Source organism: Manis javanica, chromosome 7 (assembly GCF_040802235.1).
Source record: "Manis javanica isolate MJ-LG chromosome 7, MJ_LKY, whole genome shotgun sequence".
NCBI lineage: Eukaryota > Metazoa > Chordata > Mammalia > Pholidota > Manidae > Manis > Manis javanica.
The window spans coordinates 42,796,024-42,809,913 of NC_133162.1; the positions used below are offsets into that span (position 1 = coordinate 42,796,024).

The 13,890-nt window shown below is 34.0% G+C and overlaps 1 protein-coding gene across 4 annotated transcripts in view; it reads right to left on the minus strand.

The window, feature by feature from the left end:
• Window positions 1-13,890, minus strand: part of FAM149B1 (family with sequence similarity 149 member B1) — a 74,316-nt gene that overhangs the window by 58,601 nt on the left and 1,825 nt on the right. For all 4 annotated transcript variants that reach the window (XR_012133180.1, XM_036998862.2, XM_036998861.2 and 1 more), the window contains exons 2-3: window positions 12,956-13,060; window positions 11,925-12,051 (exon numbers count right to left, since the gene is read on the minus strand). Coding sequence is in view for 3 of the 4 variants with exons in the window: in XM_036998862.2 (XP_036854757.2) it covers window positions 11,925-12,051; window positions 12,956-13,060 (232 nt within the window). In the remaining variant the exon portion in view is untranslated. The remainder of the gene's footprint in view (window positions 1-11,924; window positions 12,052-12,955; window positions 13,061-13,890) is intronic.

Below are 13,890 nucleotides of genomic sequence, written 5' to 3' on the forward strand. Positions count from 1 at the left end.
ATTTGCATGCTGACTCATGTCAGCCAGGAATAAATAGATAGCCTGGACCCTCTGTTCTCTCCTGAGTGGATATTTGGAGAGCTTATTAGGTTCTCCTTATTTCCCAGATGTCCTTGATATATTTCTGGGTAGTCTGCCAATACATTTTTTTTTTTCGCCCCAGCCACTACTGCAACCCAAAACCATCTTGAGTCTTTTTTAACCTTGTTCATATGCCACTGAGTTTGCTTAATGTTACTGACAATACTGTTTAGTATAGGGTTTGTCCAAGTTTCACTCCAAATTACTGTGCCCTTTCTGGTGGTAAAGCTGGTAGTTTTCGCAGCTTGTCCCTTTGTAGTAGAACAGACTGTCACTGTTCTTAACTCAAAGTTCTTGTGATGAATAACTGCTACTCTATTTGTTATGTACCTTTGGGTTTCAGAGCCTTGAAATGGTTTCTTTTGACCATTTTATACAGTTTTACTGCTTTTTGGAAAGGAGATTTGTCAAGCTGCTTTGCCATAGTAGCAGTCCCACCTCATAATTTTCTTTTATTATATTGTCTTTTGTCATGTTTTGGTATGAATATTATGTTGGCCCCAAAAAGTGAATTGAAAATGCCCCCTTTTTTTGGAAAAAGTTTGTGTGACTGTTATGTCTTCCACAAATATATGACAGAATTTAGTAGTGAAACAACTTAGGCCTAGAGCTTTCTCTGTGAGTTGTTTAATTCAAGTTTTGCAAGAATTTTACAACTATTAAGATTTTTGAGGAATCTGTCCATTTCATTTCAGCTACAGCATTTCTTGACATAAAATTGTTAATATTATTCTGTTAATATTATTCTCATTTTTTAAGGATGTGTAGTATTGTCCTGTCTTCCATTCCTGATATTTGTAATTTGTGTTTTCTTGCTTTTTCTTAACTGGTATCACAAGGGCTTATTAATTATTAATCTTTTCAAAGAATTAACTCTTTGATTTTTTCATTTTCTATTTTCTCTTATTAATTTTTGCTCTTATTTCTTTCATTTTGAATTCACTCTCCTAATATCTTAAGAAAGAAACTTAGGTTATTCATTAAGAACTTTTTTTGTTTTCTAAAATAGGTACTTAAAGCTATAAATTTCCTTATAAGAACCATTAGCTGCATTCACAAATTTTAGTATTTTATTCTTATCATGTAGTTCAGAATACCCTCTAATTTCCCCTGTAGTCTAATATTTAGAAGGGTGTTAATTTCCTAATATATGAGAATTTTTCTAGATATTTCATTGATTTCTAATTTAATTTCTTTGTGGTCAGAGAACACATTCTGTAAAGCTTAATCTTTTGAACAATATTGAGAAATTTTGTGGCCCACCTTACAGTCTGTCCTTGTGAACACTCCATATGTACTTGAGAATATGTACTCTGCATATATTGGGTGTAGCATCAGATCTTTTATATTTTTACTAATTTTCTAATTGTTCTACTAATTACTAAAATCTCTAATAATAATTATAGATTTGCCTATTGTTTTCTTTATAACTTTATAACAGTGTAATTCAATTTAGAGCCACCCATCTGTTGAACTTTGTCACATCTTTTACTTCTACAAATATGAACTTCATCTTACATATTGTTTGGCTCAATCAGTTACTCTTTAAAGGAATCACCAAGAACATATAAACTTCCATATTTACTCATGTGTTTGCAATTTTTGGTGCTCTTTATCTCCCAGTGCCCTGCAGATTCTAGCTCCTTCATCTGCCTGAACTCTGATCTCTGTTCCCACCATGCTTTGTGTAGACTCTAGCTCACATTCCATAGTCAGAAAAATATCCCCAGGCAGGGTGCCAAGGTAAACAGGGGCTCATGTTACGAGTTTCCTTTCTCTTAGGGATTGTAGATATGGGCCTATTAACCATTGCCTTAAGACACTCAGCATGGGTTTTCAAAGCCAGGACAGAATAAGGAAGCCAGCACAGGAGGGCAGAGAGGTATACTAAATTGGAACCCAAGCACAATGAAGGAGGATATATGTGAAGGAAGACAGTTTGCTGTGCAGCAGGAGACCAAAAGGGGTGAAGAGAACACATAAGCAGCTTTTTCTGACCCAGAGCAGTATGAGAGAGGTGTTCTAGTTACTTTGGCAGTATAATAGATAACTCCAAAACTTAATGGCTTAAAACAGCAATAAGCATATGTTCTCTATCCAGATATATATGGGCCTGGAATTTGTATAGGTCACAGCAGGAATGGCTTATCTATTCTTTACAATACATGGGATATCAGTTGAAAAACTCAAAGGCTTGGAGCTGAAATCATCTGAATGCTCATTCACTCAATTGTCTGGCAGTTGATGATGGCTTTTAGCTGGGAGCTTCAATTCCTCTCCACATGGGCTTTCCATGTGGTCTGAACATCCTCACAACATGGTGGCTGGATTCCAAGGTTGAGCATCCAGAAAGAGAAACAGAAAGAGCCAGGCAGATACTGGGTTGTCTTCTACCCTAGAAAATCATGCAGCAGCATTTCACCTCATTCCACTGATTGAGGCAGTTAAACGGTCCATTCAAATTTAAGGATAAAGAACAGAGACCCTCCCTACCTCTCAATGGAGGAATATTCAATCTTCTAAGAGCATATGAGATGGGATATATAATGGCCCAGCATTTGAAAATACAATCTGTCACAGTGGGTATTTACATGGGAGAGCAGGTTGTTCCCAGATGTTGGGGCACAAGTGAGATTAGGAGGATATCCATGTGGGAGGGCAGCTAGCTGTTTATGCTGTAACAGAATGGACAGAGAAAAGCTACCATGTGGGAGTGTAGACAGCCCAAAACAGGGTGGCATTCTGAGCAGGGTGAAGAAGGTGCCTATATGGAAGTCAGGACTACACTGGGTAACTGATTGTGAGAAGAATGAAAACATGCAATGGGTGGGGAGAGTGTAGGGGACAGTGACCGAGCATAGGGTATTGAAACATTTGCAGAGTGAGAAGGGCATCTGCAGAGGTTAGGAAGCAGTGACATTGGGGGGAAATTGGTTGCATTCAGAGGGATTAATCAAGTAAGTAAATATATTAAGGATAAGGAGAGCTAGGTTTCTCATTATCAGAGAAAGAAGTTACAAATAGGAAAAGAAAAAAAACCAGAATGAACCTTGTAATGTGGAATAGGAGGAATACATATATTTCCTAGATCTGTCCTTTGAGAGGGTCTCAGAATCAGTGACACCTGAAAAGCAGTGAGCACACTTAGTACCCAAATCTTTGTTTCAAATGTGGCACTAAAAGGAAACAGAGCTCCTTGAAGAAGTGGCTGACTCCAGGGCTGGGCCAGAGAAAGTACAAAATAAGCCTGGAGTATCTTGTGCCAGAAAGTCAGGAAGTGCTCCAAGAGGGATGGGAATATGCCAGAGTGGCACAGAAGTCAGGTTGAAAGAAATCCTACTGCCCAAATCTGGGACAATTTGACCTTGAAGATAAATACTGATAATGATGTATTATAACTCACTGAATATAATTATAATGTGAGTCTACACTGATGTAAATACAGTCATAAATTCAAAGTTTGATGAGGAAGCGGATGGTAGCTACATAATTTTGAAGTACCTACCCACAGAATATTCTTAAATGCAAAAGAAAAAAGAATAATTAGGGTGGAAAATACCACCTAATTAAGTGATCAAAGTGAGCATTATCAATAATGGAACATACAGAATTATGTGCCACCTAATAGAACGCAATTAGAAAAACAAGTTCGTTACTGTGATAATCACAGATTGAGATTTTCCAGATTCAGGGAGACTTAAAGAGACATGACAATGTGAAGTGAAATTTTGCTATAAAGGATATTATTGGGACAACCAGGGAAACTTCAATGGAATCTAGGGATTAAATGGTAGCAATATATCAATGTCAATTTCCTGAATTTTAGACTTGCACTTTGGTTATGCTGAGTGTCCCTGTTTGAAGGAAATACCACTAAAATATTTGGTGCAAGATGGCATCATATCAGTAAGTTACTCTCAAATTGTTCAGGAAAAATAGTTTTTTACCGTACATATAACTTTTCTGTAAATTTGAAGTTGTTTTGAGTTTTTAAGAAAATATTATATGCAGCTACTGCAACCAATTTTGAATTTCATTAAGACACACCTTGCAAACAAAATAATGTATTTCCAAGAATTACCTACTTGACATGCCCATGATATCTGCAAGGAAATGTTTATGAAATACAAGAATATCATCATTATTTATATAACCAGAAACCTGATAATTTTATGTGATAATGATATAATTATAATAATAAATATTAAAGAGAAATGTATTTTTCAAAAAGTTGGAGTTTTCTTTATGACATAGCTGTTCCACTCCTAGGTATACACAGAAGAATATTCAAAACATATGCACAGAAAAACTTGTACACAGATGTCCACTGTAGCATTATTCATAATTATCAAAAAGTAAAACATCCCAAATGCCCATCAGCTGATGAATAAATGAACAAAATTTCCTATATTCATTCAATGGAATTGTATTTATCAATAAAAAAGAAATACACATGCTATAACATGGATGAAATTTGAAAATATGCTAAGTGAAATAAGCCAGACACAAAAGGCTACGTTTATATGAAAGGTCAGAATAGGCAAGTTCACAGCATATTAGTAGTTGCCAGGGGCTGGGGGACTAAGGAGCTGGGGAGTGACAGCTAATGAGTATGGAACTTCTTTTGGGGATGATAAAAATATTCTGAAATTAGATAGCAGTGATGGTTGTGCAGCTCTGAATATACTAAAAACCATTTCATGTTAAAAGAGTGAATTTTATAGTATATGACTAGCTCAGTAAAAAAATCCAGTGAAAGTTTAATCTAGTATTAAACAGATGAGAAACATATTAAAACATTTAAATTAGGTATCAGAAGTTTTTAAAACAAAGAATATGACAACATGAATTTCTTCCAGAATCCAACATTATCCTAGGACTTACTTCCCTTAAAAAACCTGTTTTTTATGTGCCAACTATGTACCAGCAACAAATAGATTAAAAATATAATTTTTAATATTATACCACACAAGGTACTTAGGAATAAATCTCCAACAGATATATTTTTATGGATAAATTATGAAAGCATATGTAAAAATAAATAAGTGGATGTTCAATGAGAAGATGTATATATCAAATTCATGAAGAGAACTCAGTATCAAAGATGGCAGTCCTCCCCAAACTGAGCTATTCAATTTAACAATCAGATCTAACATACATGAAAAAGATTGGCCAAGACAATTAATAGTATAGTAAGACTTCTATACCAGATATTATGGATTATTATAAAGATATAGTTTAATTAAAGCCAGTTGTATTAGCATGAGTTTAGGATAGAATAGGTTAGAGAGCCCAGGAACAGACCCTTTTGTAGTTTAAAACTTAACCTACAACAGAGGTGACATAGCAGTTCAGTGGGACCAGGATGTTAATTCTACCAGAAATGATACCACTGCCTATGGAAGAAGTTGGAAATATGCATGGCATTTTTAGTAATCACAGTGACAAGGGGGTGCTCCAGGTATTTAATAGGAAGAGATCATGAATGCTAAACATCCTGCTACACATGGGACATTTGTGTACAATACCCATAGCCAAAATGCCAAAAATGCCCACACAGAAATACTGAACTAGTCAGTAAATGGTGCTGAAACAATTCATTATTCATATGGAAAAATAAAAACTATGACTATGTTCCTGCCATATGCCATATACAAAAAAAACAGTTCCAGGTGGTTTAAAGACCTACATGTAAAAATTGTGAAAGTTATAAAATCCACAGACTGGGAAAAGATATGAGTGGGAAAAGGATGAGTGTTATCAGTGATTAATTGCACTTGGTTACTACTAACAAAAACAATGGCTTAAACAAGGTAAGTTAATTTTTTTCTCATAAAAAGATTAGCCTGGGGTAGCCTTAAAAAGCTTATCTGGTGGCTCCATGGATATCAAGGACTCAGTTTCTTCTATCATTTCCATCCTCAATGATGTTTCATGGTCCAAGATGACTGCTATACCTTTAGCCATAGTTCTATGCTCCAGGTGGGAATTAGGAGAAAGTGGGTACATGGAAAAAATGACATTCCAGAAAGCCCCATCTCCTGAATTGTGGTTTTAATTCATTAGCTACCCTTACCTGTAACAGAGGGTGGGACATAAATTTGCAACTGGGTATAATACCCAAAGTTCTATAGTTCTGTAGGGAGAGTGGATATAATCTAGGGGTCTAACAGTCTTTATTGTAAATATCTAGAACAGGGGTCAGCAAATTATGTCCAGTGGGCCAAACTAGCCTGTAGCCTGTTTTGTAAATAAAGGTTTATTGGTACACAGTCACATCCATGTATTTATGCATTCTTTACGGCTGCCTTCTTACTACAATGACAGAGCTGAGGGTCCTGACAGAGCCTGCAAAGCGTAAAATATTTACTATCTAGCCCTTTACAGAAAAAGTCATCCACCCCTAATGTAGAAGATAAAAAAAAAACCCACCAATGACTATGAAAAGAAACAAAAAATTAAATGGGTATGAACTATAAACAGGCAATTCACAGACTACAAATATGTGCAACATCATGTATGAATTCTCCAAACATTCTCTGAGCAAAAGGAGCCAGATACAAAGAATACATACTGTATGATTCCATTTAAGGGCAAGAATAAGCAAAACTGGGATAGAGGTCGGAATAGTGGTTGTATTTGGGGTTGGGAGAGGGCATCTAGGAGCCTTGTGAGGTACTGATTGTCTATATCTTGACTGGGGAGCTGTTTTTCACATAAACACGATATGTAAGCTATGCAATTTTCCATAAATTGCAATTTTTTTTTCTAACCAAACAACCCTATTGCATAAGATACTTCTTTTAAAATTAAGGTATTATTGATATACACTCTATGAATATTTCACATGAAAAACAATGTGGTTACTACATTTACCCATATTATCAAGTCCCCACCCACACCCCATTGCAGTCACTGTCCATCAGTGCAGTAAGATGCCACAGATTCAGTTTGCCTTCTCTGTGCTACAGTCTTCCCCATCACCCCCCTATACCATGTGTACTAAACATAATAACCCTCAATCCCCTTCTCCCTCCCTCCCCACCCACCCGCTCCCACACCCCTCCCCTTTGGTAATCACTAGTCCCTTTTTGGAGTCTGTGAGTCTGCTGCTATTTCGTTCCTTCAGTTTTGCTTCGTTTTTATACTCCACAAATGAGGGAAATCATCTGGCACTTGTCTTTCTTGGCCTGGCTTATTTCACTAAGCATAATATCCTCCATATCGATCCATGTTGTTGAAAATGGTAGGATTTGTTTGTTTCTTATGGCTGAATAGTATTTCATTGTGTATATGTTCCACATCTTCTTTATGTATTCATCTACTGATGGACACTTAGGTTGCTTCCATATCTTGGCTATTGTAAATAGTGCTGCAGTAAACATAGGGCTGCATATGTCTTTTTGAATCTGAGAACTTGTATTCTTTGGGTAAATTCCTAGGAGTGGGATTTCTGGGTCAAATGGTATTTCTGTTTTTAGTTTTTTGAGGAACCTCCATATTGCTCTCCACAATGGTTGAACTAGCTTACATTTCCACTAGCAGTGTAGGAGGGTTCTCCTTTCTCCACATCCTCACCAACATTTGTTGCTCTTAGTGGTTTTAATTTGCATTTCCCTGATGATTAGTGACGTGGAGCATCTTTTCATGTATCTGTTGGCCATCTGAATTTCTTCTTTGGAGAACTGTCTCTTCATATCCTCCGCCCATTTTTAAATTGGATTATTTGCTTCTTGGGTGTTGAGGCATGTGAGTTCTTTATTTTTGGATGTTAACCCTTGTTGGATATGTCATTTACAAATATGTTCTCCCATACTGTAGGATGCCTTTTTGTTCTGTTGATGGCGCCTTTTGCTGTACAGAAGCTTTTTAGTTTGATGTAGTCCCATGTGTTCATTTGTGCTTCTGTTTCCCTTGCTCGAGGAGATGCGTTCAGGAAGAAGTTGCTCATGTTTATATTCAGGAGATGTTTGCTTATGTTGTCTTCTAAGAGTTATGGTTTCATGACTTACATTCAGGTCTTTGATCCATTTTGAGTTTACCTTTGTGTATGGGGTTAGACAATGGTCCAGTTTCATTCTCTTGCATGTAGCTGTCCAGTTCTGCTAACACCAGTTAGCTGAAGAGGCTGTCATTTCCCCATTGTATGTCCATAGCGCCTTTATCATATAGTAATTGACCATATATGGTTGGGCAGATACGTTTTTTTTTTTTAAACCTTAAAGTCTGGCAAAGACTAAAAAGTTTGATAATTTGCTGTTTAGATTGAGTGTAGGAAAACAGGCCTTCCCATATGTTCCTGGTGAGATTGTATATTGGAATAACTTCTACAGAGGTCAATTTGGCAATAGTTTTTAGAATTACAAAAGCAGGTTATCTTTTGACCAGCAACTCTACCTCTAGAAATTACCCGCCATCATGTATGCATTTATGTAAAATAATCTATGAGCAGCATTATAAATGCAGCTTTTTTTTGTAAATAGCAATGACTATGCAGCTATTTAAGAACAAGTAAGCTTTTTATAATATGGATATCCTTCAAAACGTATCATTAAGTGGAAAAACAAATGGCCCTGAACACAGTGTATTATTATGACAAGTTTTATGTAAAAATTAAAATAGTTAAAAAAAAAGTTAGCAAAGGAATCAAATAAATTTGTTAACAAAGAATTCCTGTCTGGTTTCTTACTTTAATTGAAATACATTTAGTGTTTTGTCATTTAAATTGATTATTTTCTATTCAATTGGCAAACAGTCATTACAAGTTTCAAGGGCTTCCTTCTATCTTGAGAATTTTTAAAGGAATGTTTTTTTAACTTTATCAAACACCTTTTCAGCATCTATTAATCATATTTTTTCTTTTCATTCACTAATGTTAATTATATTAATACATTTGCAGATACTGACCCAACTTTGTATTGCTAGAATAAACCTTACTTGATTATTAAAAAAAAAAATCAACCCACCAATGATTCTGTAACATCTTCCTATGTTAACAGACAGTAACTGCCCTAGTTGGGGTGAGGATTTAATAATATGGGTAACTGTTGTGTTGTATACTTGAAACCAATATAAGATTATATATCAACTATACTTGAATTTTTAAAAAAAGCAGGAAAAAAACCAACTCAAAGCATATAAAACTAAAATAGAATAGAAATGTTAGCTATTTTTATGACTGATGGCTATAGTTTTAAATAATAGATATAATTAGAATAAAAAAGAAATCTTTCATACCACTATACTAACCTTGATTTTAAAATATTTTAGAAGAAATAAACCTCAGAATATAAACTGCAGAATGATTATAAATAATAATACATTTAGTAAAGTAGTAGGCCATTAATTAAAGTGGGGGAAAACTATATTCCTATATACGAGTGGTAGCTCAAAAACACTAAGACATTTCAAAAGTAAGTAAAACGTACAATTAAATATGAAATTTAATTTTAATATCAATTGTAACTTCCAATAAGAGATTTATTCAAAGTAAATAATAAAATGATAAAGAGAAAGGAAGGTCTAAATAAAAGAACTGTATTTCTAGAAAGAATACTAAAGTTCGGTTAAGATGATAAATGATTGAAATGTGTATATAAAGAACTTAGCACAATGCCTAGCATCTACTGAATATTCCATACATTTTAGTTCTCTCTAATTTATTTCCCAAATTTAGCATGAAGTTATAATGCAATACCTATTAAACCACTAGTGATTATTTTATAAAATTTGATACAAGTGAAAATAAAATTTATCTCAAAGATAAAGAGGACACAAATACTAAATAATATATGTTGTTTAACGAACACTGGTAAGTTTGCTTTAAAGATTTTTAGAATATGAAAATCACATGATATTAAGTGAAACTGAAAAATTGTTCAAAGTAAGTTCAGCAGCATAAGAACCCAGTTCACTACCTTACACCACATAAAAACACTCTGGTGAGTTAAAAACCTAGACATGCAAAATAAAAACCTATGAGGAAGATTATAATACTCCATCTTTCTAAAGATAAAATCCTGACTAATACAGAAATGAAGGTTAAAAGTGAGATGGTTATATCTGAATATATTTTTTAAATTTGTTACATAATAAATACCAAAAGGAAAACGAGGGAATCGGAAAACATTTAATGACATTCATAACTTTTTATAAAGAGATACTAATTACCATATAGAAACAACTGATGGAAATGGTACAGTCAGTACATTAGAAAACTCAAAATAAGTCAAATAAATTACTTCATTCCTTTAGGATAAAAAAATTGTTTACCATTGCCTACAATGCCTTATATGATCTAGTTTTCCTTACCTCTCCAATCTCATTTATGATTTTTTCCCCTGGTACACCATCCTCCAACCACCCTAACCTTTTTTTCAGTTCCAAAAATACACGAAACACTTTCTCCTGGAAACATTAAGCTCTTTTTCTCCTTAGGGCTTTTGCATATGTCGCTGGTTACTTGTCTAGAAAGATTTCCCTCATTCTTCATGTAGTTAATGCTACAGTCTTCAAGTCTCAGTTCTACCGTACCTATCTGAAGTGAATCCCCCTTACATTGTTCTATCTCAGCACCCTTTTGTCTTCTTAGAGCACTTACCACCTTTCGTACTATTTTGTTTGTTTTTGTCAGTCTCTCTCATTGGCTCTCCCTCAATAATCTAGTAATTATTAGATTATTGAATCATGTCTCACTTATCCCATATTCTCAAGTACAGTACATCTGACAACAGATGTACTCAACAAATATTTGTTGAATGAATGAAGAAAAACTGAAAACTCAAGTATCAGATAATAAGGGTAAGTGCCAGTTACGACACATTAAAACAAGGAAATCTTATATAACTATTCAAATTGACAGGATGGACATAGTAACAGAAAATGTCTACATGAAAAAGCAGGCCACAAAACAGGATGTATATATATCATATAACTCCGTAAGTAAAGTATATATACACCCAAATTAAAATCACTGGAAAATAATTTATGGTGATAATAGGTTTCAATAATTAGCAGACTTTTTTATAAAGAAGGCAGGTTGCTAACAAAAATACTGTATAAAGTCAGTATTGTGGAAAAGTGCTTATAAAATAATAAGCAAAAAAATAAAGCATTACATTGTATGTGTACCATGATTACAGCTAGGTCAAATTAAATAGATTGAAAGAGGATACAGAAAGAAAATTTTTACTGTAGCAAAGTTATAAGTATGCATAAAATTTGTCTTTTAAGGTTGATGGTATTTTAAAAATGGTAGCTTATAATGGAAGATAGCCATAAATGAATGAAGGAATGAATGAAGAATCAGTTAATCTCATTATCTCAACACCCAATTAGTAATGACTGAGTAACATTTTGGGTAAATATCTTAATCCTTTTAAAATATATATATATTTTTATATATTTTTAACCTATTTTTAACCTGCTTTTTTTTCATTTAACAATATATCATAAACATTTTCCCAGTCTTGAGTGGCTTAATAATAAACTTCCAAAAACATTTTAAACAGCAAGGTAACATTATTGGTGGAGAGACATTAGTGGACTGAGCACAGCAAAGGAAGTACATTCAAGGCGCAGATCCACACTAACCTGTAACTGGTTAAGTCAAACACACAACATCTCTAAGGATCAATTACTGTATCCATAAAACAAAACAAATACTGAAAGAGCGTCTAGACTGATGCTTCTTTACAACTATTATAAAGTGTGGTAAACTTCAGTATTAAAATGTAAAGAAACAATGTAAGAGTGAAGGAGTGAAATATACTGACAAACTGACAAATCCTAACTCTCAAAATAGCCTCCCCAGCACTCCATCGGTCCAATAACATAAAACTCACACCATATCTCCAGAAGTCCAAACTGCCTTCAGTAGAGATCCTTGTGCCTGTATAGCTTGGAAAAGCAGACCTTGAATTCCCAGTGTCAGCTGATGTAAAAGGTGATTCTTGTGTGATGTCAGATTCACTAAATGCACAATTGGAAGGAGGAGAGAAAACAGTTAAGTCCTTATGTTTCTTTAAGCTTCTGCAATTTATTGGGTTATAAAATATATATATATATATACACAAATACACCCATAGAGGCAAAAATAAATGAACTTGAAATTAAAACATCAAGTCCTACCTAATTCCCATAGAATTGATGGCAAGCACTCTAAATAATTCTAGTCATAGTTCACAATGAATACTTTAACATTCCACTTACAATATGCACCCTTGACTACTAAAGACATTTCAGAAATATTAATAGTACCTGAACTTTTATGATATTTTTACAGTTACCAAGCACTTTGTTACATTCTGTCTTTACAACTACTGGGTGATGTAGAACTCAACCCCATTTTAAAGACAGAATGTGAGATTTAGTTGGCTTTGAAATAAGGCTTTATGACTCAAATTTTTCTGGGATGCCACATTGCTTCTCAGAAACCTCTCTGACATTAGTCTCCTCCATTCATTAAAATAATTAACTGCAGCTAATAAGTTAATTAGCATTTAGTATATGCCAAGTTTTATGTACTTTATGTCATTTATATTCACAATACCCTTTAAGAGATACTATTATAAGGTAACTTGCCCAATGCTACTCTGTTAGTAAGTGGCAGAACCAGGATTAAAATTCAGATATGATGGACTCCTTTTGATTCTTGACTTTTAATTACTTCATACTACTACTTTTCAAGGGTTAAAACAATAGGAATGTTGTTGTTTCCATGAGCTGTTCCAGAATGAAAGTTGAATGACACTGAAAACCTGATAAAAGCTTTTACTTTGTTTCATTAGTACAAGGCTTAATACCAATCCTAGCCAAAAAACAAAACTTCTGTTATTTTCAAGTGTAATAAGCAAAGTACATTTTGTGTTATTACCTGTGGGAACTTAGGTCTTTTTCATGGATGTCGTTTGTAGAGGAAATTTCATCCAGTTGTTCTGGGAGGGGATGATGATTAAGAGCATGTTTTGTTACTCCTTTCCTATGAAAGATAAAAACAAAGTTATATTTTCTGTAAAGAAAAAAAAACATACTTTTCAGTAAATTGATCTATAAGTTAGTCACTTATATCTTGCTGCTCTGTAACTACACTGTCCAATATAGTAGGCATTAGCCACTGGCAGTTAAAATGTTGTTAGTCAGAAATGAGATGTACTTTAAATGTAAAACAGAGTATTTTGAAGTCTTAGTATAACAAGAATGTACAATATATCAGTATTTTATGTTGGTTACATGTTAAAATGATAATATTTGGATATACTGGGTTAAACAAAATACATTCTTAAAATTAATTTCACTGCAAATTGAAAAGGTTTAACCACACACCTCTTAAAGTAGCTAAAATACAATATAGTGATAATACCAAATGCAGGCAATATGTAAAGAAACTGGATGATTCAGACATTGCTGATAGGAATGATGGTACAGCCCCTCTGGAACAGTTTCAGTTTCTTATAAAACTAAACACATACATTCAGCACAAGACCTAGCCATTCACTCTTGGGCATTGATCCCAGAGAACTGAAAATGTAAGTTGACACAAAAATCTGTATGCAGATGTTCACATAAGCTTTATTTATAATTGAAAAATAACTGGAAACAACTAAAATGTCCTTTGACAGGTGAGCAGTTAAATTCTGGTATATCCACACAATGGAATATGATTCAGCATTAAAAAGGAGTGAATTATTGATACACCCAAATTTTTAGATGTATTTCAAGGGCATCATGCTTAATACAAGAAAGCAAACCTCATAAAGTTACATACTGTATGATTCCATTTATATAACATTCACAAATGTTAAGCTGTAT